Source organism: Lucilia cuprina, chromosome 6, assembly GCF_022045245.1.
Source record: "Lucilia cuprina isolate Lc7/37 chromosome 6, ASM2204524v1, whole genome shotgun sequence".
Taxonomy (NCBI): Eukaryota; Metazoa; Arthropoda; class Insecta; order Diptera; family Calliphoridae; genus Lucilia; species Lucilia cuprina.
In genome coordinates, this window is record NC_060954.1 from 24,185,138 (window position 1) to 24,208,074 (window position 22,937).

The 22,937-nt window shown below is 28.9% G+C and overlaps 1 protein-coding gene and 1 long non-coding RNA gene across 4 annotated transcripts in view; one reads left to right on the top strand and one right to left on the bottom strand.

Annotated features, from left to right (window-relative positions):
* The window catches only part of LOC124420674, a 112,076-nt gene extending 100,022 nt beyond the window's left edge, over positions 1 to 12,054 (bottom strand). For both annotated transcript variants that reach the window (XR_006941291.1, XR_006941292.1), the window contains exon 1: positions 11,806 to 12,054. This is a non-coding gene — a long non-coding RNA (uncharacterized LOC124420674). The remainder of the gene's footprint in view (positions 1 to 11,805) is intronic.
* LOC111688862 (serum response factor homolog) overlaps positions 1 to 22,937 on the top strand; it is a 307,273-nt gene that overhangs the window by 188,127 nt on the left and 96,209 nt on the right. The window contains exon 3 of one of the 2 annotated variants that reach the window (XM_046954248.1): positions 9,243 to 9,296. The exons of the other annotated variant lie outside the window; for it this stretch is intronic. Within the exon in view, the coding sequence (XP_046810204.1) occupies positions 9,243 to 9,281 (39 nt within the window). The 3' untranslated portion in view covers positions 9,282 to 9,296. Of the gene's footprint in view, positions 1 to 9,242; positions 9,297 to 22,937 lie in introns of those variants that run through there. 2 annotated transcript variants of the gene reach the window in all.

Consider the following 22,937-nt stretch of genomic DNA (forward strand, 5'->3'; position numbering starts at 1 on the left):
CCGATATGAATAAAATATAAAAATTCGTATATCTGAGAATCTATTAGAGCTGGAATCTTTAAATTTTACTTGAAGAACTTTGGCAGTCATCTCAGCATTTAGAGTATAACAGGCGGACTTCCAATGGGGTACTTGGTACCTCCCATATAAATTTAATAAACAATTCCGTTTAAGTGTGAAATTAATATAACTATATTCTTCAAATATTGCATAAATTACTTTAATATTCATCTGAACATTTTGGAGAAAAATGGGCGGACCTTCATCTGGGAAGCTTTAAGCCCCCACGTGTATTAAATAGAAAAATTCGTATATCTAAGAAATAATTAGAGCTAAAATCTTCAAATTTTACATGAAGAACTTTGACGTTCAAGTGAACATTTAAGGGACTTTCGGGCTTTCATTGGGGGGCTTGACACCACATATATGAATTAAAAACAAAATTTCGTATATCTTAAAAACTGTGAGATAATTCAAATTTTTCATAGATATATAGAAATAAATTAGCGATGGGTAGAAATTGGGAAACTTGGCAACTCTCCTATGTAACACATTGTTAATCTTGAAAACTATTGTAGTTAGAATTTTCTACAGGGAAAACAAAAAATACTGTTTATCTCAAGGTATTAGAGTATAAATTATTTTTAAATAATAAAAGTATATATTAAATTTTAGCAAGTAAGAAATAAATAGATCATTAATGTATTATTTAAGAATTTAAATAAAATATATTGTCATTAAATGAAATTACAAAAAACATTTAAAATATTGCATAATCATATAACTAAATAAATTTTTTGATTATTATGTATTTAATTTCGATTGGGGTAGCGAAGCACATCGGGTATAAGCTAGTTATTAAATATTGCTATTGTACAACCAATAATTCAAATAAAAAATTATTAATATGAAAGTAGCTGGTGAAGTGTATTTAAGATTAAGATGTTTGTAACGCACAATAATATTGGTCCTATACCCACCTTAAAGTATACCAATCGGCTCAGAATCACCGTAGACGAAGTCTATTGAAAATGGTTAACATCGGTTCATTATTTCACCTAGTGTCCATACAACTGAACCCACAAATAGAGCTTGTAAGCCTTGTAATGAAACTACAGGTCGCAATTTGGAGATAATGCAATGAAATTTGGCATAGATATTTTATGGTACTATAGACGAAGCCTATTGAAAATAGTTAACTTTATTTCACCTAAGCCCCATACAACTGAACCCGCCAAATAGGACTTTTAAGTTTATAATTATGGTTAATATACTCGTATCTCGACAAAAAGCTGCAAAAACAAGTTCTATACTAGTTCTGATGACCCTCATGAACTTTATAATTATAGGGCCTCATTTGATCTATAAAAAGCCCCCATCAAAATTTTACATAAATATCCACAGTTTTATTAAACAGTAAATAGCTTATGTATATATGAGACAAGGTGCAATTCAACTTAAATGCTTTATTATGAAAACTAAATTACATTTTATTCGTATACACGTGTAGGGTATTATATATGTATATTATATTTTTCGTTGTGTGTGTGAGTTTTTTTTTACAAAGTAATACTTCTTTTTATACTCTTCCAACATCAGTGGTGATAGAGTATGTACAAGTTTGTCATTCCGTGTGTTACACTAAGAAATCTTCATCTGAAACCCAACAAAGTATATATAGGCTTGGACATTATGAAATTCTAAGTCGATTTAGCTTTGTCCGTCCGGCCGTCTGTTTGCATTCTCATGTTAAAACCAAGCAACAAAAAAATCACCCAAAATCTGTGGCCACAAGGAAAAAGTACATAAGTTGTTTTTTACATGTTTTCAGGAGAGCATTTTTATACCCTTCACCTTCGTGAGAAGGGTATATAAAGGTTGTCATTCCGTTTGTAATTTCTATAATATAATTTTTCGACCCTATAAAGTATATATATTCTGGATCCTTATAGATAGCGGAGTCGATTTAGCCATGTCCGTCTGTCTGTGTGTATGTTGAAATCAGTTTTCAGAAGACCCCAGATATCTGCGAGATCCGAATTTTCAATAATTCTATTGGAAATACGATCGAATAGAACGCTATTTAAAATCAGTCCAATCGGTCCATAAATAACGAAGATATGAGTAAAAATCCGAGACCACCTCTGAAAATTTCATGAAAAATTTACATTTTTCGTGCATGTTTATACCAAACTATAAAAAAACAAAACACAGTATCAAACGGTAAATTTTTTGTTATTGTGGTTTCTTGTTTATAAACACAAATCAAAGAATGAACATGACGTTACGTTACGTTGTTATTGGCTAGAAACATGAAATTAAGTACGTAGAGCCCGGATTAGACGAGAACACATTAAAGGGGACTTTTTGGTACTTTTTCGTTCTACATAAGGTACTTTTTTGAATTTTCTTTAATATTGAACCTAGAAACATGAAATTAGCATGTAGGGCCTTGACTGGGTAAGAACCTATAAAGGGGGACTTTTTTGGTACTTTTTCGTTCTACAAAAGGTACTTTTTGAATTTTCTATAATATTAAACCTAGAAACATGAAATTTAGCATGTAGGACCTTGACTAGGTAAGAACCTATAAAAAGGGACTTTTTGGTACTTTTTCGTTCTACAAAAGGTACTTTTTGAATTTTCTATAACATTGAACTTAGAAACATGAAATTAAGCATGTAGGACCTTGACAAGGTAAGAACCTACACAAATGGACTTTTTGGTACTTTTTCGTTCTTCAAAAGGGCCTTGGGCCTTGACTAGGTAAGAACTTGAAAAAGATGCTTTTTGGTACTTTTTCGTTCTACAAAAGCTACTTTTTGAATTTTCTGTAATTTTGAACATAGAAATATGAAATTAGGTATGTAGATCCCGAATTAGGATAGAACACATAAAAGGGGACTTTTTGGTACTTTTTGAATTTTCTATAATATTAAACCTAGAAACATGAAATTTAGCATGTAGGACCTTGACTAGGTAAGAACCTATAAAAATGGACTTTTAGGTAGTTTTTCGTTCTACAAAAGGTACTTTTTAAATTTTTTATAATATTAAACCTAGAAACATGAAATTAAGTATGTAGATTCCATAAAAGGGGACTTTTTGGTACTTTTTGAATTTTCTATAATATTAAACCTAGAAACATGAAATTTAGCGTGTAGGACCTTGACTAGGTAAGAACCTATAAAAAGGGACTTTTTGGTACTTTTTCGTTCTACAAAAGGTACTTTTTGAATTTTCTATAACAATGAACTTAGAAACATGAAATTAAGCATGTAGGACCTTGACAAGGTAAGAACCTACCAAAATGGACTTTTTGGTACTTTTTCGTTCTTCAAAAGGGCCTTGGGCCTTGACTAGGTAAGAACTTGAAAAAGGTGCTTTTTGGTACTTTTTCGTTCTACAAAAGCTACTTTTTGAATTTTCTGTAATTTTGAACATAGAAATATGAAATTAAGTATGTAGAGCCCGAATTAGGATAGAACACATAAAAGGGGACTTTTTGGTACTTTTTGAATTTTCTATAATATTAAACCTAGAAACATGAAATTTAGCATGTAGGACCTTGACTAGGTAAGAACCTATAAAAATGGACTTTTTGGTAGTTTTTCGTTCTACAAAAGGTACTTCTTAAATTTTTTATAATATTAAACCTAGAAACATGAAATTAAGTATGTAGATTCCATAAAAGGGGACTTTTGGTACATTTTCGTTCTTCAAAAGGTACTTTTTGAAATTTCTATAATATTGAACCTAGAAGCATGAAATTTAGCATGTTGGGCCTTGACTAGGTAAGAACTTGAAAAAGATGCTTTTTGGTACTTTTTCGTTCTACAAAAGCTACTTTTTGAATTTTCTGTAATTTTGAACATAGAAATATGAAATTAAGTATGTAGAGCCCGAATTAGGATAGAACACATAAAATTTCTATAATATTAAACCTAGAAACATGAAATTTAGCATGTAGGACCTTGACTAGGTAAGAACCTATAAAAATGGACTTTTTGGTAGTTTTTCGTTCTACAAAAGGTACTTTTTAAATTTTTTATAATATTAAACCTAGAAACATGAAATTAAGTATGTAGATTCCATAAAAGGGGACTTTTGGTACTTTTTCGTTCTTCAAAAGGTACTTTTTGAAATTTCTATAATATTGAACCTAGAAGCATGAAATTTAGCATGTTGGGCCTTGACTAGGTAAGAACTTGAAAAAGAGGCTTTTTGGTACTTTTTCCTTACAAAAGGTACTAAGTATGTAGAGTCCGGATTAGTCCAGAACACATAAAAGGGGACGTTTTAGTACTTTTTCGTTCTACAAAAGGTACTTTTTAAAGTTTCTATAATATTGAACCTAGAAACATAAAATTTAGCATGTAGAGCCTTGACTAGGTAGAATATTATATAATATAGAACCTAGAAACATTATGTAGAACCTGGATTAAGTGGGAACCCGTAAAAGGGAAGTTTTTGGTACTTTTTCGTTCTTCAAAAGGTACTTTTTAAAATTTCTATAATATTGAACCTAGAAATATGAAGTTAAGCATGTTGAGCCCGGATTAATTTAGATCGTATAAAATGGGCTACAATTGGTATTTTATTGATTTTTTGTAATAAAATTCGTAGTGACTGTTTTTTAACACATCATGGTGAAGGGTATATAAGATTCGGCACAGCCGAATATAGAACTCTTACTTGTTAACTTTAAAACCGAATACAAAATCAGAAATTCGTAATTTTTATAAAATTTATATGAAAATATCTCAAGCAATAGTATAAAAGTAATTGCGTTATTATTTTTTGTTGATATATACAGACAAGACTGGAAATCGGCTAAAAACAATATTTAATAATAGTTTTCAAAATTACTTTATTAAATTTTTTGTTTATCTCGAGAAATGTATATTTTCCATTTGAAGTTTTGTCTAAACATTTAGCACATTTTTGGATACATATGTTGTTATACCCTACACCACTTTAGTGGGGTGGGTATATTGGGTTTGTGCTGATGTTTGTAACATTCAAAAATATTCATCCTATACCCACCTTAAAGTATACCAATCAAGAATCATTTTCTAAGCCGATTAAGCTGGCCGTCTGGCTGGCTGTCCATGTAAACCTTGTGCGTAAGGTACAGGCCGCAATTTTAAAGATAATTGGATGAAATTTGGCACACACGCTTCTTTTGGACCAAGGATGAAGCCTATTAAAAATGGTTAAATCGGCCCATTATTTCGACTAGCCCCCTACAACCGTACCCCCCAAATAGTGCATTTTGGCTTATAATTAATTTAAATGATCTATTATGTTAACAAAAGACGACAAAATTTAGTTTTATAGAACTTTAAATGACACTACCGATTTTTCTAATGATCGGGCTTCATTTGACCCTATCCACCATACAAACTCCCCATCAGAAAATGACTTAAAGGTCAAAATTCACTTACGAACACTAATAACACTTTTAAATTCTACATAAATAATATTGATGAAGACTTAACTTCCCCTACCAACATTTTTAAGGATAGGGCCATATTTTGTCCTATTCTCCTTTGAGCCCTCTTGTAAAAAAATCTCTTTTTTTTTAAAAAAGTAAAAATATTCCGAAATAAAGTTAAAAAACAAACCAAATGCTTAGTTTTTCTAAATAATCCCCATTTTTAACATACATACTGACTGGTGTAGGGTAACATATGGTCGGCTACGCCCGACTATACATTCATACTTGTTTTTGTATGAAAAATGCTAGGAAATTTTTGAAGATTTTAATTTTTTCCATACAAATTTTTTTAAACCTTTATCGTTTCGTTTTATAAAATGAGGCCCTAAATATAAAAATGTGGTGTTCTATTATTAATACAAAAATTGTTTTAATAAAGTTCTGTGCTGTAGAATTTCTCAGCAAAATTTTAACATACCTGGAAAGCCAGAAAGGAATATTGGAAGCCAGTGGGGGAATAACTTCTTATATTTGTTTGACGTTGACCAACAAATAAGTAGTTACCTAACACAAGGAAATATGTAGTAACCAATTTACTTACAGAAACTGTGCGAATAATAGGTTATTTAGTTTGTTACAAATTGTAAAGCAATAACTACTTATAAATTTACATATTAAAAGCGAAGAAATAATAATAGTCATATTCTGGTTGTAGCAAAATTAAATTTTCCCAGCCTGGATTTGAACCCAGTCTTCAGTTTCTTACTCCAGCTGTTTCCTCAATGCTTTATTAACTTGTTGTTTTATTATAAATTTGTGAACAGGTGTATAAAAAAAAATCAACAATGTCATTTAAAAACAAGTAAGAGTGCTATATTCGGCTGTGCCGAATCTTATATACCCTTCACCATAGTGTATTTTAAACATCTTTTATAAATTTTTAATTCTTTCCCGACTACATTATTATTACATCAAAAGCTAAACAAAAAGAACAACAACGCTAAACGAAATAAAACAGAAAATACACAAGGCATCTAAACCAACAGACATCTAAACATACATAACGAAAAACACAGAAAAACAAAAATAACAACGCAATGACGCCAACAGTATTTCAATATTTTTGAGGTTTATCTAAAAAATCGGGAAAAATGCCTTTATGGAAAGTATGTAAATATATATATGTATATATATATATATATATATATATATATATATATATATATATATATATATATATATATATATATATATATATATTATATATATATATATATATATATATATATATATATATATATATATATATATATATATATATATATATATATATATAATATATATATATATATATATATATATATATATATATATATATATATATATATATATATATATATATATATATATATATATAATATATATATATATATATATATATATATATATATATATATATCAAATTAAAGGTATTTCAATATTTTTGAGGTTTATCTAAAAAATCGGGAAAAAATGCCTTTATGGAAAGTATGTAAATTATTTTGGGAAACATATTTTTTGACCCGATATTTTTGAGATTTATCTAAAAAATCGGGAAAAAATGCCTTTATAGGTAAGTATGTAAATTAGATTGTTTAAAAGCTGAGATATTAAGATTTTTATTAAGGTATAATATGTTCCTGTAAGTATTATAGTTTCTGAGATATTAATAATTTAATTATCATTTTGTTATTAAAAAACGTATGTATACTAAACCGATGTTAACCATTTTTAATAGGTATATCCGTTTATCGCGACATACAACAACGCAACACTATTTGTCCTATTTGAAAAATGTTTTGTGATACGTGTGAAAAAAACAACGGATACATATCAATGTGTTTACTAATATTTTCAGTAATTTAATATTTTTGTTAAAGAAGGATAATTTTAAACCATTCCGAATGGTCCTGTTAGATATATCCTGTTTTTTATAACTATGTTTCAAAACTCGTATTAACCCAGCAATTTTTTTTTTAATTTCGGTAATGGGTAGTAGTTTTTTCATAGATTACAAAGTAATGGTTGGTACATATTTATCTCATTATTTCAATTAAAATAATAATTAGTTGCTTGTAATGATTTTAATATGTACTTATATATTGTTACCTACAAGAGTCAAATAAGTACTATAATACGTGTAATAACCACTTATTTTGTGAAAAATTATTTAGTTTTTGAGGCCTACATTTATAGTTTCCCTGTGTTATTGATAAGCCATTTTTTAATATGTATGCACGTTGATAAAGTTTTAATATAAAACTTTTGGAGTCTATTCGGCTTTTCATGTTAACATGGTCTCTATTGCTGGTCCGAGAACGTATGGCGGAAATTGATTGAAATGTTTAACATACATTTTGTTAACCCAATTTGTTTACTCACATTCCAATCGATTTCAGGCACGGGTTCCTGTTATCCGACTGACCTAAAACTTTTAGGCACTATTAAATAAAATAAGATCCATCGAAACAAAATCAATATTTTTGACCACATTTAACTTCATATTTGTATTTTCTTGGCGAAAACAAAAAAAATTAATGAAATAATCTTATTTTATTATACTATCTATAAATCTAATAATTTTCATTAAGTTCCAGCAAAAAATCTAAAATTTTAGGTAAAGAAAAGTAGTTATTTCATACATTACTTATCAATCATATTATTTTATTAATCTGAATATGTACTTACGGATATAGAGCAGAGTTATTTGGAAATGTTAGCACGAAATGTAGCACGTCTAGTTAATAAACAAGAGGTTGGTGGTTCGAGCCCTGTTTGATTCCAATTCTTTTATTATACCCTTCACCTTCGTGAGAAGGGTATATATAAGTTTGTCATTCCGTTTGTAATTTCTATAATATAATTTTCCGACCCTATAAAGTATATATATTCTGGATCCTTATAGATAGCGGAGTCGATTAAGCCATGTCCGTCTGTCTGTCTATTGAAATCAGCTTTTAGAGGACCCCAGATATCGGCGAGATCCGAATCTTCAATAATTCTATTAGACATGCTTTCGAGAAGTCGCTATTTAAAATCAGCAAAATCGGTCGGTAAATAACGGAGATATGAGCAAAAATCCGAGACAACCTCTGAAAATTTCATAAAAAAATGTCATATTTTTTCATGCTTTGTTAAAAAAGCAACAACAACACTGTATATTAGAAAAAGATGTACACGTGTGTGTAGATGTATTTGGTTTTATTCAGCTGTGATGCTGTTGGCGTCATTGCGTTGTTATTTTTGTTTTTCTGTGTTTTTCGTTATGTATGTTTAGATGTCTGTTGGTTTAGATGCCTTGTGTATTTTCTGTTTTATTTCGTTTAGCGTTGTTGTTCTTTTTGTTTAGCTTTTGATGTAATAATAATGTAGTCGGGAAAGAATTAAAAATTTATAAAAGATGTTTAAAATACACTATGGTGAAGGGTATATAAGATTCGGCACAGCCGAATATAGCACTCTTACTTGTTTTTAAATGACATTGTTGATTTTTTTTTATACACCTGTTCACAAATTTATAATAAAACAACAAGTTAATAAAGCATTGAGGAAACAGCTGGAGTAAGAAACTGAAGACTGGGTTCAAATCCAGGCTGGGAAAATTTAATTTTGCTACAACCAGAATATGACTATTATTATTTCTTCGCTTTTAATATGTAAATTTATAAGTAGTTATTGCTTTACAATTTGTAACAAACTAAATAACCTATTATTCGCACAGTTTCTGTAAGTAAATTGGTTACTACATATTTCCTTGTGTTAGGTAACTACTTATTTGTTGGTCAACGTCAAACAAATATAAGAAGTTATTCCCCCACTGGCTTCCAATATTCCTTTCTGGCTTTCCAGGTATGTTAAAATTTTGCTGAGAAATTCTACAGCACAGAACTTTATTAAAACAATTTTTGTATTAATAATAGAACACCACATTTTTATATTTAGGGCCTCATTTTATAAAACGAAACGATAAAGGTTTAAAAAAATTTGTATGGAAAAAATTAAAATCTTCAAAAATTTCCTAGCATTTTTCATACAAAAACAAGTATGAATGTATAGTCGGGCGTAGTCGACCATATGTTACCCTACACCAGTCAGTATGTATGTTAAAAATGGGGATTATTTAGAAAAACTAAGCATTTGGTTTGTTTTTTAACTTTATTTCTATCTAACAGGACCATTCGGAATGGTTTAAAATTATCCTTCTTTAACAAAAATATTAAATTACTGAAAATATTAGTAAACACATTGATATGTATCCGTTGTTTTTTTTCACACGTATCACAAAACATTTTTCAAATAGGACAAATAGTGTTGCGTTGTTGTATGTCGCGATAAACGGATATACCTATTAAAAATGGTTAACATCGGTTTAGTATACATACGTTTTTTAATAACAAAATGATAATTAAATTATTAATATCTCAGAAACTATAATACTTACAGGAACATATTATACCTTAATAAAAATCTTAATATCTCAGCTTTTAAACAATCTAATTTACATACTTACCTATAAAGGCATTTTTTCCCGATTTTTTAGATAAACCTCAAAAATATCGGGTCAAAAAATATGTTTCCCAAAATAATTTACATACTTTCCATAAAGGCATTTTTTCCCGATTTTTTAGATAAACCTCAAAAATATTAAAATATTATATTAAATATAATATATTAAAAATATAAAATATTGAAATACCTTTAATTTGATATATATATATATATATATATATATATATATATATATATATATATATATATATATATATATATATATATATATATATATATATATATATATATATATATATATATATATATATATATATATATATATATATATATATATATATATATATATATATATATATAATGCCTTTATAGGTATGTATGTAAATAAGATTGTTTAAAAGCTAACATATTAAGATTTTTATTAAGGTATAATTTGTTTCTGTAAGTATTATAGTTTCTGAGATATTAATAATTTAATTATCATTTTGTTATTAAAAAACGTATTTGTACTAATCTTTATTAAGCGAAGCCGGTTTTGGACATACCATAGAGGAGAAAATCATTGCGCCAGGCCATAGGCCAGCTATTTAGGAAACCTTTATTAAGCGAAGCCGGCGTTGGACATACCATGGAGGAGAAAATCCTTGCCTAGAATTATATAGACATTTTTCCGATTTCTTTTAGTCAGGTCTATATATATATTTTCCGGAAAAACCCCAAAATTCGTCCATATTCTAGTATCATGTTATATATCCTTGGAAAGGTGTTTTTAATGTCTTTAATTTGATGTTTTTATTATAAACAAAACAGTTTTCAAGATATACACAAAAATGTATAAAACTTTCGTTTCTGTCTTTAATTTGATGTATAATTTTTTATTATAAACAAAACAGTTTTCAAGATATACACAAAAATGTATAAAACTTTCGAGCCCCACCCACTCGAAAGTAGGCGTGGCCGACAAAAAATAATTATATCTTTTATCGCCTCAAAATGCTCTATATTGGGTTTTTTTATTTTTTGAGAAATGTCACTAAAACCGACTTGTTCAAAAATCGTTTACATCGATCCATTATTTCACCTAGCCCCCATACAACTAAATCCGCCGAATAAGGCTTTTAAGTTTATAATTTTTTTTAAGCTGCCAAACTAAAGAACTAAACTTGATGACCCCGACGAGTTCTATAATATGACCCTAGCCCCTATGAAAAGCTCCATCAAAATTTTACTTAAATGTCCACAATTTAATTCAACAATAAACGGCTAAAGTATGTATTTCTGAGGCAAGGTACAATTCAACTTAAATGCTTTATTATGACAACTACATCACATTTTATTTTTCTATGGTCGGCCTCGCCCGACTATAATTTCTTACTTGTTTACATTATATTTAAAAAAAAGATTGCTCTTTACAATAATGTTACGAAATTTCCAATAAATAAATTTATTAATATAATTTTAGAAAAATATCTATTAAAAGTGGTTCTCCAAATAAACTTAAAAATTAATTTCAATTAACATATCAGTATTGGCAATAAGGTAGTGCTCTTGTATTTTACTGCCCAAATATAATTATAACCCTAATATACGTATTATGTACATCTTAAGTAAATAGCTATCACAAGATCGGGTAGAATATGAGTTCTGAAAATTTTAAAAAACGTATAATAATATTTCTGAAATTTTTTTAAAAATTCACAAATAAAAAATAGTTAAGTTTATCAATATACATACCTTTATAACTATTCACAGTTTTTTATTTGTTTAATTCACAAGAAAAATAAATATTTTGATATTAAGGACAAGTGAATACGTACTTTACAAATTATTCTTAATATTCAGTTAAAATAAATTTATTAACAAGCCAGTCCCAGTGGTTTACTCATAAACTATATACATAAATGGATATATATGTAAGTACATTTGTGCTTTTATGTTAATACACATATAAACATACATATATATGTACATATGAATACGAAAATATCGAAAATATAACGTGTTTTTAAAATTTTATTATGGATTAAATAATTTAGATTGTACAACTTGTTTTTAAAATTTTATTATGGATTAAATAATTTAGTTTATACAATTCATTTGAAGCTATCTTGACCGCGCGAAGTTCAATTATTGACTGAAGTGAATATTGTTTCAAGTTTCATATGGAGATTATTCAGCTTGTTAATGATTTAAGAGCACAAATAAGAGAGTGTTATTGTATACATACCTTTTTAAAACTCTCAAAAGAGGAGGAACCTTATTCAACAAAATTATTTTATATACACTGTTTCCCTTTCATATTTAACATACATACATATATGCAAGTATTTACTTTTTTATATTTGTATATGCCATTCATTATTTACTGATGTGTTATATAGTAGAAAAGTTGTTAGCAACGTTGCCATCTGGGCTTGTTTTTTAGGTAGGGTGGCAGTTTAACATTTATCGGAACAGTGCGTTTATAATTTTTAACTAAGTTGAAGCATTGGAAAGAAAACGTCTAAAAAAAATTATCATTGTAAGAAAACGCCTTAAATCCCTTGTTTAAATGATGATATCTTTAAAAAATTTACAAATTAAAGATTAAGAATTTATATAAATAAAAAAATCTGTATCGGTCCATGATTGGTCATAGCATATAACTTATTATCCAATATTGCTTTTGTACACAGAAATGTTACTGTAAATTTGTTTACGATCGGTCCATAATAATTCCGGAAACCACTTACTCATTATCAGACAACCAAAAATATTCAATATCATGTTATTTGCTGCATGTCGCTATTTATTTATTTCAGTCATTTTAGCGAATTTTGGTATCGATTGTTAGAGCTTTTTTGTTCTTTACAGCATATTTTTACGTATTTTGTATTTTATAGCATATTTTTGCATATTTTACTTATATTGCATACTTTTTCTTTACGACTAATTTCTTCGTATTTTGTATAATTTTGTTTTAAAAAAATATATGTATATTAAAAAATATAAATATTTTTTTAATTCTGGCAATCATAAATTTTTAAACCCATTTCCTTAGAATTAGCTCATATATGTATGTAGTGTTCGATTTACTAATCCTATGGCAAATTAAATTATTTCTTGTTTGATTGCTGTTGCAATTATATTAAAAAAAGAATATAATTCTTAGTGGCGAAATCAGTTTTGTATAAAATTTCATATAACTCCCATACAATGTACATATTCCCGGAAGATCAATTTATTGTTAATAACTTCTATTAAAATGATGATATCTTTAAAAAATTTACAAATTAAAGATTAAGAATTTATATAAATAAAAAAAATCTGTATCGGTTCATGATTGGTCATAGCTTCCATATATCAGGTCACTTCCGAGAATCACTTAAAAGCATATAACCAGGGAAACCGAAAACATGCTCTAAAAAAAGTGTTTTAAGCGCTTTAAATATGCCGTAAAAAACTCAAAATATGCTCTTAAAATTTAAAATATATGCTTCAAAAATAAAATTTTTTATTATTTTTTAACATTGAAAAGCTCAAAAAGACTGAAATTGTAATGAAATAATAAATGTTTAATGTCATATTCTATATCCTACAACATTTTTTTTATAAATGTTTCATCTCATAGTTTGAAGAACTAGTATAATAGAATTCCGTTTTACGTTCAGATAACCAATAAATAAAATGAAACCATTTGGTCCCCAAAAAACATATTTCAAACGACAAAGTTTAACACATTTCTTCTAATTGTATTCATAGCTTTTAAACTGACTTTTAAATGGATTGGTCTCATGAAATCAAAAGTAATCGGTTTAATGTCCGATTTAAAATATAATGCTTTATTGAATAAAAAACTATAACATAACAATTTTTTTCAAAATTGTGAAATAGGCTAAAAAATTAAAAAAATAAAAAATAGGATTTTTTTAAATAAAGTTTTGAAAAGAAAATTAAAAATGTATAAAAACGAAAACATCAAAATATGCACTAAAAGAGTAAAATATGCTCTAAAAACTCGAAAATATGCCTTAAATATGCTAAAAAGTCAATTCATGCAAAATTATGCTCTTATGGGTAAAATATGCAAAAATATGCTTTAACAAATCGATGCCAAAATTCCCAAATTGGTCTAAAACGTGTAAATATCTTATCCATGAGTCCATACGACGGACCACAAAAAACATGCATTTGCATATTTTGGTTTCCCTGCATATAACTTATTATCCAATTTTATACATTTTTAAACCCATTTCCTTAGAATTAGCTCATATATGTATGTAGTGTTCGATTTACTAATCCTATGGCAAATTAAATTATTTCTTGTTTGATTGCTGTTGCAATTATATTAACAAATGTTTTTACATTTTAATTAAACTCGTTTTGATTGGTAAAATTTTGTTTGAAAATTTTTTTGATCAATTCACGTTGGAAAAGAATAAGATATATCAATATTTTATAATATAATAACATTGTTATATACTACCCTGGCTAGGGTATCGTAAGTTTGTGCTGATGTTTGTAACACTAAAAAGATTGGTCCTACACTTTAATGTACACCAATCGTCTTATAACAAATTGTTTTAATATTTCTGAATTCACTAGTCTTGTACATTCTTGCATTTTTAGTTTTTTATATATAAAAAAATATTTTAGAAATTAAATCAATGGAAAGTAAAACAAATTAATTAGGCTTTTAAATGCTTTCCTAAAAAAATACAGTCCGACAAAATTTTAAACAAGTCAAAACCCAGAGACCAAAGTTTACTTTTCTGAATTTTTATATTTTTATAACGTTTTATTTAATTACTAGCAATACCCGGAGTGCTTTGCTACCCCAATCGAAATTAAATACATAATAATAAAAAACATTATTTATTTAGTTATAAAATTAAGCAATTTTTTAAAGATTTATTATAATTTCATTTGATGACAATATATTTTATTTAAATACTAAAATAATACATTAATGATCAATTTATTTCTTACTTGCTAAAATTTAATATTTGTATACTTTTATTATTAAAAAATAATTTCTATTCTAATGCATTTGGATATACAAAATTTTTTGTTTTACCCTGTAGAAAATTCTAACTGCAATAGTTCTCAGATTAACAATGTGTTACATATGTGAGTTGCCAAGCAAATTATTTTAAGTTTGCCAATTTCTATTTGTCTATGAAAAATTTGAATTATTTAAGATATATGAAATTTTGTTTTTAATTCATATGTGTGTTGTCAAGCCCCCCATTAAATGTCCGGCCGTTACTCTCTAAATGTTCACTTGAATGTCAAAGTTCTTCATGTAAAATTTGAAGATTCTAATTCTAATAGTTTCTTAGATGTACGAATTTTTCTATATAACACATGTGGGAGCTTCAAGATCCTTAGCTGAAGGTCCGCCTTTTTTCTTCGAAATGTTCACATGAATATTAAATTCATTTGTGCAGTATTTGAAGAAGTTAGTTCAATTATATTCCCAGTTAAACAAAATTTTATATTTTATATAAAATGAATATTAAATTTATTAGTGCAATATTTAAAGAATCTAGTTCTATTAGTTTCCTAGTTAAACAATAATATAAATTCCGCCCGTTATACTCTAAATGTTGGGATGACTGTCAAAGTTTTTCAAGTTAAATTTAAAGATTCAAGCTTTAATAGTTTCTCAAATATACGAATTTTTCTATTTTATTCATATGGGAATCCAAGCCCATAGATGAAAGTTCGCTATTTTTTCTTAAAAATGATCAGATGAATATTAAATTTTTTCGAGCAAAATTTTTGGATTTTAGTTCTATTAGATTCCCAGATAAACTAATTTTTGTATTTAATTAATATGGGAGGTGCTGCTCTTGTCATTGGTGGTCCGCCAATTCATGTTGACATGGATGTTAAAGTTATTCCTATTACCTATTTCAGACATACAGGAATACGCTGTGAAAAATTTTAGAAAATCGGTTCCACATTAATTTGTATATATGTATATACGGTGGTCGACACACCAATAGAAACTTTTTCAAATATTTCAGAAATGGTTGAAATTCAAAATTTTTATTGATATATTGTTAATAATTACACTGTACGTGAAAATAAAACATTCAAAAAGACACAAAGTCACATACCCAGTTTTGAAAAGTTGGGTCAAAACCAGGACGTTTTGCATTTTAAAGTTTAAACTGTTTCTGAGGTTATTTTTGATTATTTAAATTAAAAAAACAAAACTCAACGCATAGAAAAGTTTAAATACATTAAACTAGAGATAAACTATGCATTTATACATAGTATATACATTAGAGTGCTCCGTTTGCAATCCCCCAAAAATATTAAAATTTGTTTAACAAAGTATCAAAAAAACTAAAATTTGAATTTTGAAACGACCGTTAATAATGTCAAAATTTTTCGACCATAGCTGAGAACAGGTTTACGTTATTCTATAAGGACAAAAACTCATATTCGAGTAACTCCAGATGTATTTTAAGTAACACAATTGTTTTATTAGAATAATATCAAAAATATGTTTATATTTTTATCACATTTCGAATTCAAGTGCTCTGAGACACGATAATGGCCTGGGGAATTTTTAATAACTTTTACATTTTTTAACCAATTTTTAAATTTTTTTATATTTTTGTAACGCTAATTCTGTGTACATTACGATTCTTTGACAATAAAATGCAAAACAAATTGTTTAATGACAAAACTTTTGTGAAAACTGAAAAAATTGCATATTTTCCCCTTGTAAATGCATCTTCAAACTTCAGAGCCTTTGCGGCACCAGTTAACGTAATCCTATTGACCTAATTTTTTGCACGACTTATTTTTATAACCCAAAGAATAATTCTAGTGGGGGGGACGGCCTGTAGGATAAAATTGTTTTCCTTCATACAAGCTTGAAGCACTCTAATATACATAGTACGTCTATGCCTGAAAACGAAAAGATTCTACGACCCAAAATTAAATTTAGGTGTTTTTTCGTTTTTCTGTGTCTTTTTGACATACTTACAGTGTTATTGGAATCTTTTTTAAATCTACTTTTGTAAAATGGACGAACTACTAATACTTTGAAAATTTCTGGAACACAAGCATGATTTAGGATCATGTGAGTTATAATTTGAGTTAAGGCCCAAAAAGACTGCGCAAGCGGCTTGACAAACATACCAATATTTTACGTTTGTGTACGCCTCTTGTGCAGGGTATGAGAGTATTTCGTGTTTGTACAAATGCTTGCTGTTTGTTTGTACAAAAATTAAAAAAAAACAAGTAAGAGTGCTATATTCGGCTGTGCCGAATCTTATATACCCTTCACCATAGTGTATTTTAAACATAATTGATCTTACAGTCTAGTTAATAAAAACATTAAAAAAATTTGAGTCGATTTAAGCCGAATGTTTCGGCGGCGGCTCAAGCAACTAAATATAGTTCGGCGGCGGCTAAGCTCCGACTCGAAGCCGGTCGACTTCGACCTCTGATTCATTGCTGGTAAACATTGACAAGACGTAGATTTTGTTTTTGTTTATCGTAAAAAAAAATTGTTTTAAAAAGCACTTGGAAAAAATTTGTGTTAGTTTTAAACTTCAAACTTACATTATTCGCATAAAAATTATTGTACAATAACTCACAATCTACTCTCATATAATTGAAAACGTTTTAAATACTTTTTTCTATTTATCAAAAAATATATTTGCAAAACAAAAGGGAAAATTATTTTATTTTAACAAAAAATGAAAATCATTTTTTTTGCTGTGTATACTTTGTATGTTTGAATTCCAAACATACAAAAAAATACACAGCTGAATAGAACCAAATACATCTACACACACACGTGTAAGTTATATGTGCGAGTCCTCCGGACAACCCGATATCCGGTTTTCCCATGTCAATTCCGGTATGAATTGACAAAACATAGTGGGAAGCATTAAGTGCTGCCCTACTGTTTTGTTTTATTTTGCTTTAGTTTTAGTTTGTAACCAAATATTTTATCAAAGACCACCAAGATGGTTAATGTAAACAAAACGTTTGCATACTGTTGATTTGGATTGATCAACAGTGTGCAAACAATATACTCACCAAAGATGCCTTTGTTTGAAAATGCACAATCGGCATCTTTATAGAAAATAAGATTTGTCACCAAAGATGCCTTTGTTTGAAAATGCACAATCGGCATCTTTATAGAAAATAAGAATGTATTGGTACAGCCAATACATTATTTTTAAGCTAAACTTAAGAATTGAAATTAATAAAGATCAGAGTAAAATTACACCAAGAAGAACACAGTTCGTTTTTTTCTACACGCTCTCAGAGTTTTAAAACTAAAACTAAAACTGGCGCAGTCGGTAGGATACTAAGTGAAAAATAGTATCCTTTAATAATTAAACGTACAAGTTTTAATTAAATAAAAAAAAAAAAAAAAAAAATATATAGAAACGTGAATATTTTAAAATAAATAAATAGAAACATTTCTTTTGTTTTGAATAATAATAAAAACGTAAAAGAATTTTATTAAAAGAAAATATTACATTTAAAAGCGAAAATTTTAAAACGTGAAAGTTTTAATATAAAAACATTTTTGTTTTGAGTGAAATAATTTTGTCTATAAATATAGATAAATAGAAAAAAAAATAATAGAAAAAAACACACATTTTCCATCACCTTGGAAAATAATAAAGTGCGGCCAAAGCACTTGAAGGAAGAAATAAACTGGTTGGCCAAAGGACCAGTCATACAACAGTAACAACAAATCCAACAGTAACAACAAAATCAACAGTAACAACAAATCCAGCAGTAACAACAAATCCAATAGTAACAACAAAATCAACAGTAACAACAAATCCAGCAGTAACAACAAATCCAACAGTAACAACAAAATCAACAGTAACAACAAAATCAACAGTAACAACAAATCCAACAGTAACAATAATAGCATTAAAGAACAACAACAGCCGAGAAAAAAAAAAAGGAATTTTTGTAAGGTATAATAATTATTTTAAGTTTCATAAATAAATTAAACTTATTTAATATAAAAAGAAATTAACTAGAAATTAACAATAGGAAAAAAGATTCGATTTCTAAAAAGAAATCGTGACACTAACAAATAAATTTTTTTTTATTTTGTCGACTTTGGTGATTCCCAAGGGACCCTCCCGTAGTGCGATAGAATTTATTCGGTTACCAATTGATGAGTGACCGATATATACCATTTTTATTTGAAACCCGTATTCTTGAAAGGAACGGATTACGGAAGGAATGGTATATATATGCGTATAAAATTAAGTATATACTAACAATAGAATTTAGAATCCGATATTAACGGAGAATAGTTGGAATAGTTAAATAAGTTGAAAAATCAGTTGTTGAGGAATTGTAAGAAAAGAGAAGAAGGATAATAGTAAGAATGTCGTTAACATTGATAGAAGGATTACGTGAGGCTCGTAGCTTACCACCATTCAGTGGGTCAACAGAATATGCTCTAACAAGTTATTTGCGCGACGTAAATACGGTGTTATCCTTAGTGGGAGAGGAACACAAGGCAACTATTAGATCGGTTTTAGCCAACCGTCTTCAAGGTAAAGCCTTGAAAGCAATTGAAACATTAGTGGTCCCAACGTGGGAACAAATTATTGCCAAACTTCGAGAAGAATTTGGTGTAAGGGAGTCGTTTTTGGGGTTGCGAAACCAAGCCATGAACGTAGCGGCTTTGAGCGTGGAGGAACTCCACCATAAGTTAAGTGAGATATTAAATCTCATGAACACTAAATATAGTCTCAATCCAGAGAATAACGCTATGTTTTCTCCAGATATAAATCAAACATTAATTTTTGAGATATATTTAAATTCTCTGTCTTTGAATATAAAGACATTACTCATTCAGAATAACATTGCTACCATTTCTGGTGCGCAATCATACCTTATTGAGAACAATTTAATGAAGGACGTCTACTTACGAAAAAATTCGTATACAAATAACTCCCGGGAAAAGAATTTCGATAAAGGACGAAAGACGGGAAATTATAGACAGAATAATGATGATAATAGATTATATAGACCAAATCCTCAGAACATGGCCCAACACAGTGGGAATAACTTTGAGAGAAGGGGTTCAGGTCAATATAGGAATGCTGGTTATGACCAAAAGGGTTCAGGTCAATATAGGAATGTTAATTATGACCGAAGAGGTTCAGGTCAATATAGGAATGCTGGTTATGACCAAAGAGGTTCAGGTCAGAATAGACGTTTCGGTTCAAATCAGAACAATAATAATAGACCCGTACCAATGGAGGTGGAAAATATTAACATGAACGAAAATTTTCATGTACCGCCTCCGGATCCCAATTACCGATAGTCTCACTCACAATCAATAACGTTAAAATTAGATGTTTAGTTGACAGCGGAGCTGCAACTACGTTGGGTGACTATGGGATTTTCGAGGGGTTGTCTTTGAAAAGAAGACTTAGGAACAAAATGAGATTGAATACATTAACCGGTACTAAGATGGTAGATGAAGAGGTTATAGTTAATGTCCCTTTGGAGTTTAATGCAGGGGATGAAACTATGTCTGTCAAACTTGTTGATTTAAAAAATAAAGCTTTCGATTGTATAATCGGAAATAATGTATTGATGCCAATGGGTGTCATAATAGATTTCTATAATATGAGACTTTGGGTTAATAATGTCGAAATATTGTTCTATTCAAAGCCGGTTGATGTAAGCTTTGATGAAATTGCAACTTTAGAATTGCAAAACATAGACTTTGGTAACATAGATTTGCCAGAACATTTGAATAATGAGGAAAAACGCAAATTAGATGTGTTTTTAAGGAAAAATAGAGCTACATTCTATCAAGAAGGTCAAGCTCTGACAACAACTAATGTGGTTAAACATAGTATTGTCACAACATCGGATAAACCGGTGTATTCGAAAATATATAGATACCCTAAGGCACACGAAAGGGAAATTGAAACCCAGATAAAGGATATGCTAATCCAGGGAATAGTTAGGCCGAGTAAATCGCCTTATAACTCACCCTTATGGATAGTACCGAAGAAACTTGATAATGATGGTAAACGAAAATGGCGTATTGTCATTGATTACCGAAATCTGAATAATATAACCGTGGGAGATAAATTCCCAATGCCCAATATAGATTCTCTATTTGATAAATTGGGTAGGGCACAATATTTTTCCACCATCGATCTTGCGAAAGGCTTCCACCAGATTAAGATGGAAGATAGGGACATTCAGAAGACAGCCTTCTCAACACCAATGGGACATTATGAGTTTATCAGAATGCCATTCGGTTTAAAAAATGCACCCGCTACCTTTCAGCGTATGATGAATTACGTTTTAAGTGATTACATCAATAAAATTTGCGTCATCTATATGGATGATATATTAGTTTTCTCATCTTCATTGGAGGAACATTTGAATAGCCTGACAAGGATATTTTCTGTTTTAAATGAACATAATTTAAAAGTTCAAATGAATAAATGTAGTTTTTTGGCTAGACAAACTCAGTTTTTGGGTCACATAGTTACACCAAATGGTCTAAAACCTTGTCCATCCAAGATTGAGGTAATTAATAAGGTACCTATTCCAGGTACTGTGAAACAAATCAAATCATTTTTAGGTCTTACGGGATACTATAGAAAATTCATAAAGAATTATTCTTCTATAGCCGGACCAATAATAAAATATTTAAAAAAGGATGTCAAGATAAATATTGATGATCCCTCTTACATTGAATCATTCGGAAAATTAAAAAGAATCATAACAAACCCACCAATACTGTCCTATCCGGACTTCAATAAGAAATTCGTCCTTACTACGGACGCTAGTAATATCGCATTGGGTGCTGTTCTTAGCCAGGGTGATAGACCCATTTGTTATGCTAGTAGAACATTGAATAATCATGAGAAAAACTATAGTACAATAGAGAAAGAACTCTTGGCTATAGTATGGGCCGCTAAATATTTTCGTCCTTACCTTTTTGGGACTAAGTTTTTGGTCAACACTGACCACCAGCCTCTCAAATGGTTGACTTCCCTAAAGGAGCCAAATTCCAGATTGAGTAGATGGAAAATTATGCTCGCTGAATATGAATTTGATATCGAGTATGTTAAGGGAAAAGATAATAAGGTTGCGGATTTCCTAAGTCGATTAGAATCCGACGTTGAGGGAACTGAAGATTGTGATATTAAATCACTGTTTGAAATATCGGAGGAAATGGCAACGGTACATAGCCAACAGGAAGATGATGGCAGTGTCAATTTTTTTATAAGTGATTCTGTTGTGAACAAATATAGAACACAAATAAGAATTTCGAAAACTAAACAACGGGAACACGAAGTTTTGTATAGAAAGTATAATATAGTTTACGTAAGTGAGGGTGATTTGCGTAATGAACATTATTTGAACGATTTATTTAGAAGAACGTTAAAAAGAGGAAGAGTCGGCATATATTCCGAACTTCCAGATAATATGTATTGTATAGTCCAGAGAAGGTTGGAATCGTTGTTTGGTAACGATCGGAATTTGAAATTTATTAAATGTACGAAATTGGCTGTTGACATGCCTAACGAAGAGGAAATGTATGGGATAATTGAGAATACTCATAATAGCGGGAACCATAGAGGTGTTTTGGAGAATTTTGGGGAACTAAAAGACTCCTATTTTTATCCAAATTTAATAAAATATATAAATAAATTTATAAATTCTTGCAGAATATGCAATGAAAATAAGTACGATAGAAATCCTTATCGTAAACATTTTAATCATACTATAACACCTGAAAGACCAAACATGATTGTTCATATGGATATTTTTCAGATTCATAGAACATATTTCCTGACCACAATAGACAGATTTACTAAATTGGGGTCTGTGCATAAAATTACGGATAAAAATATGTGTACGGTCAAGGTAAAGATTCAGGAAAGGATTGCCTTACTTGGCAAACCGGAGTTGTTGATAA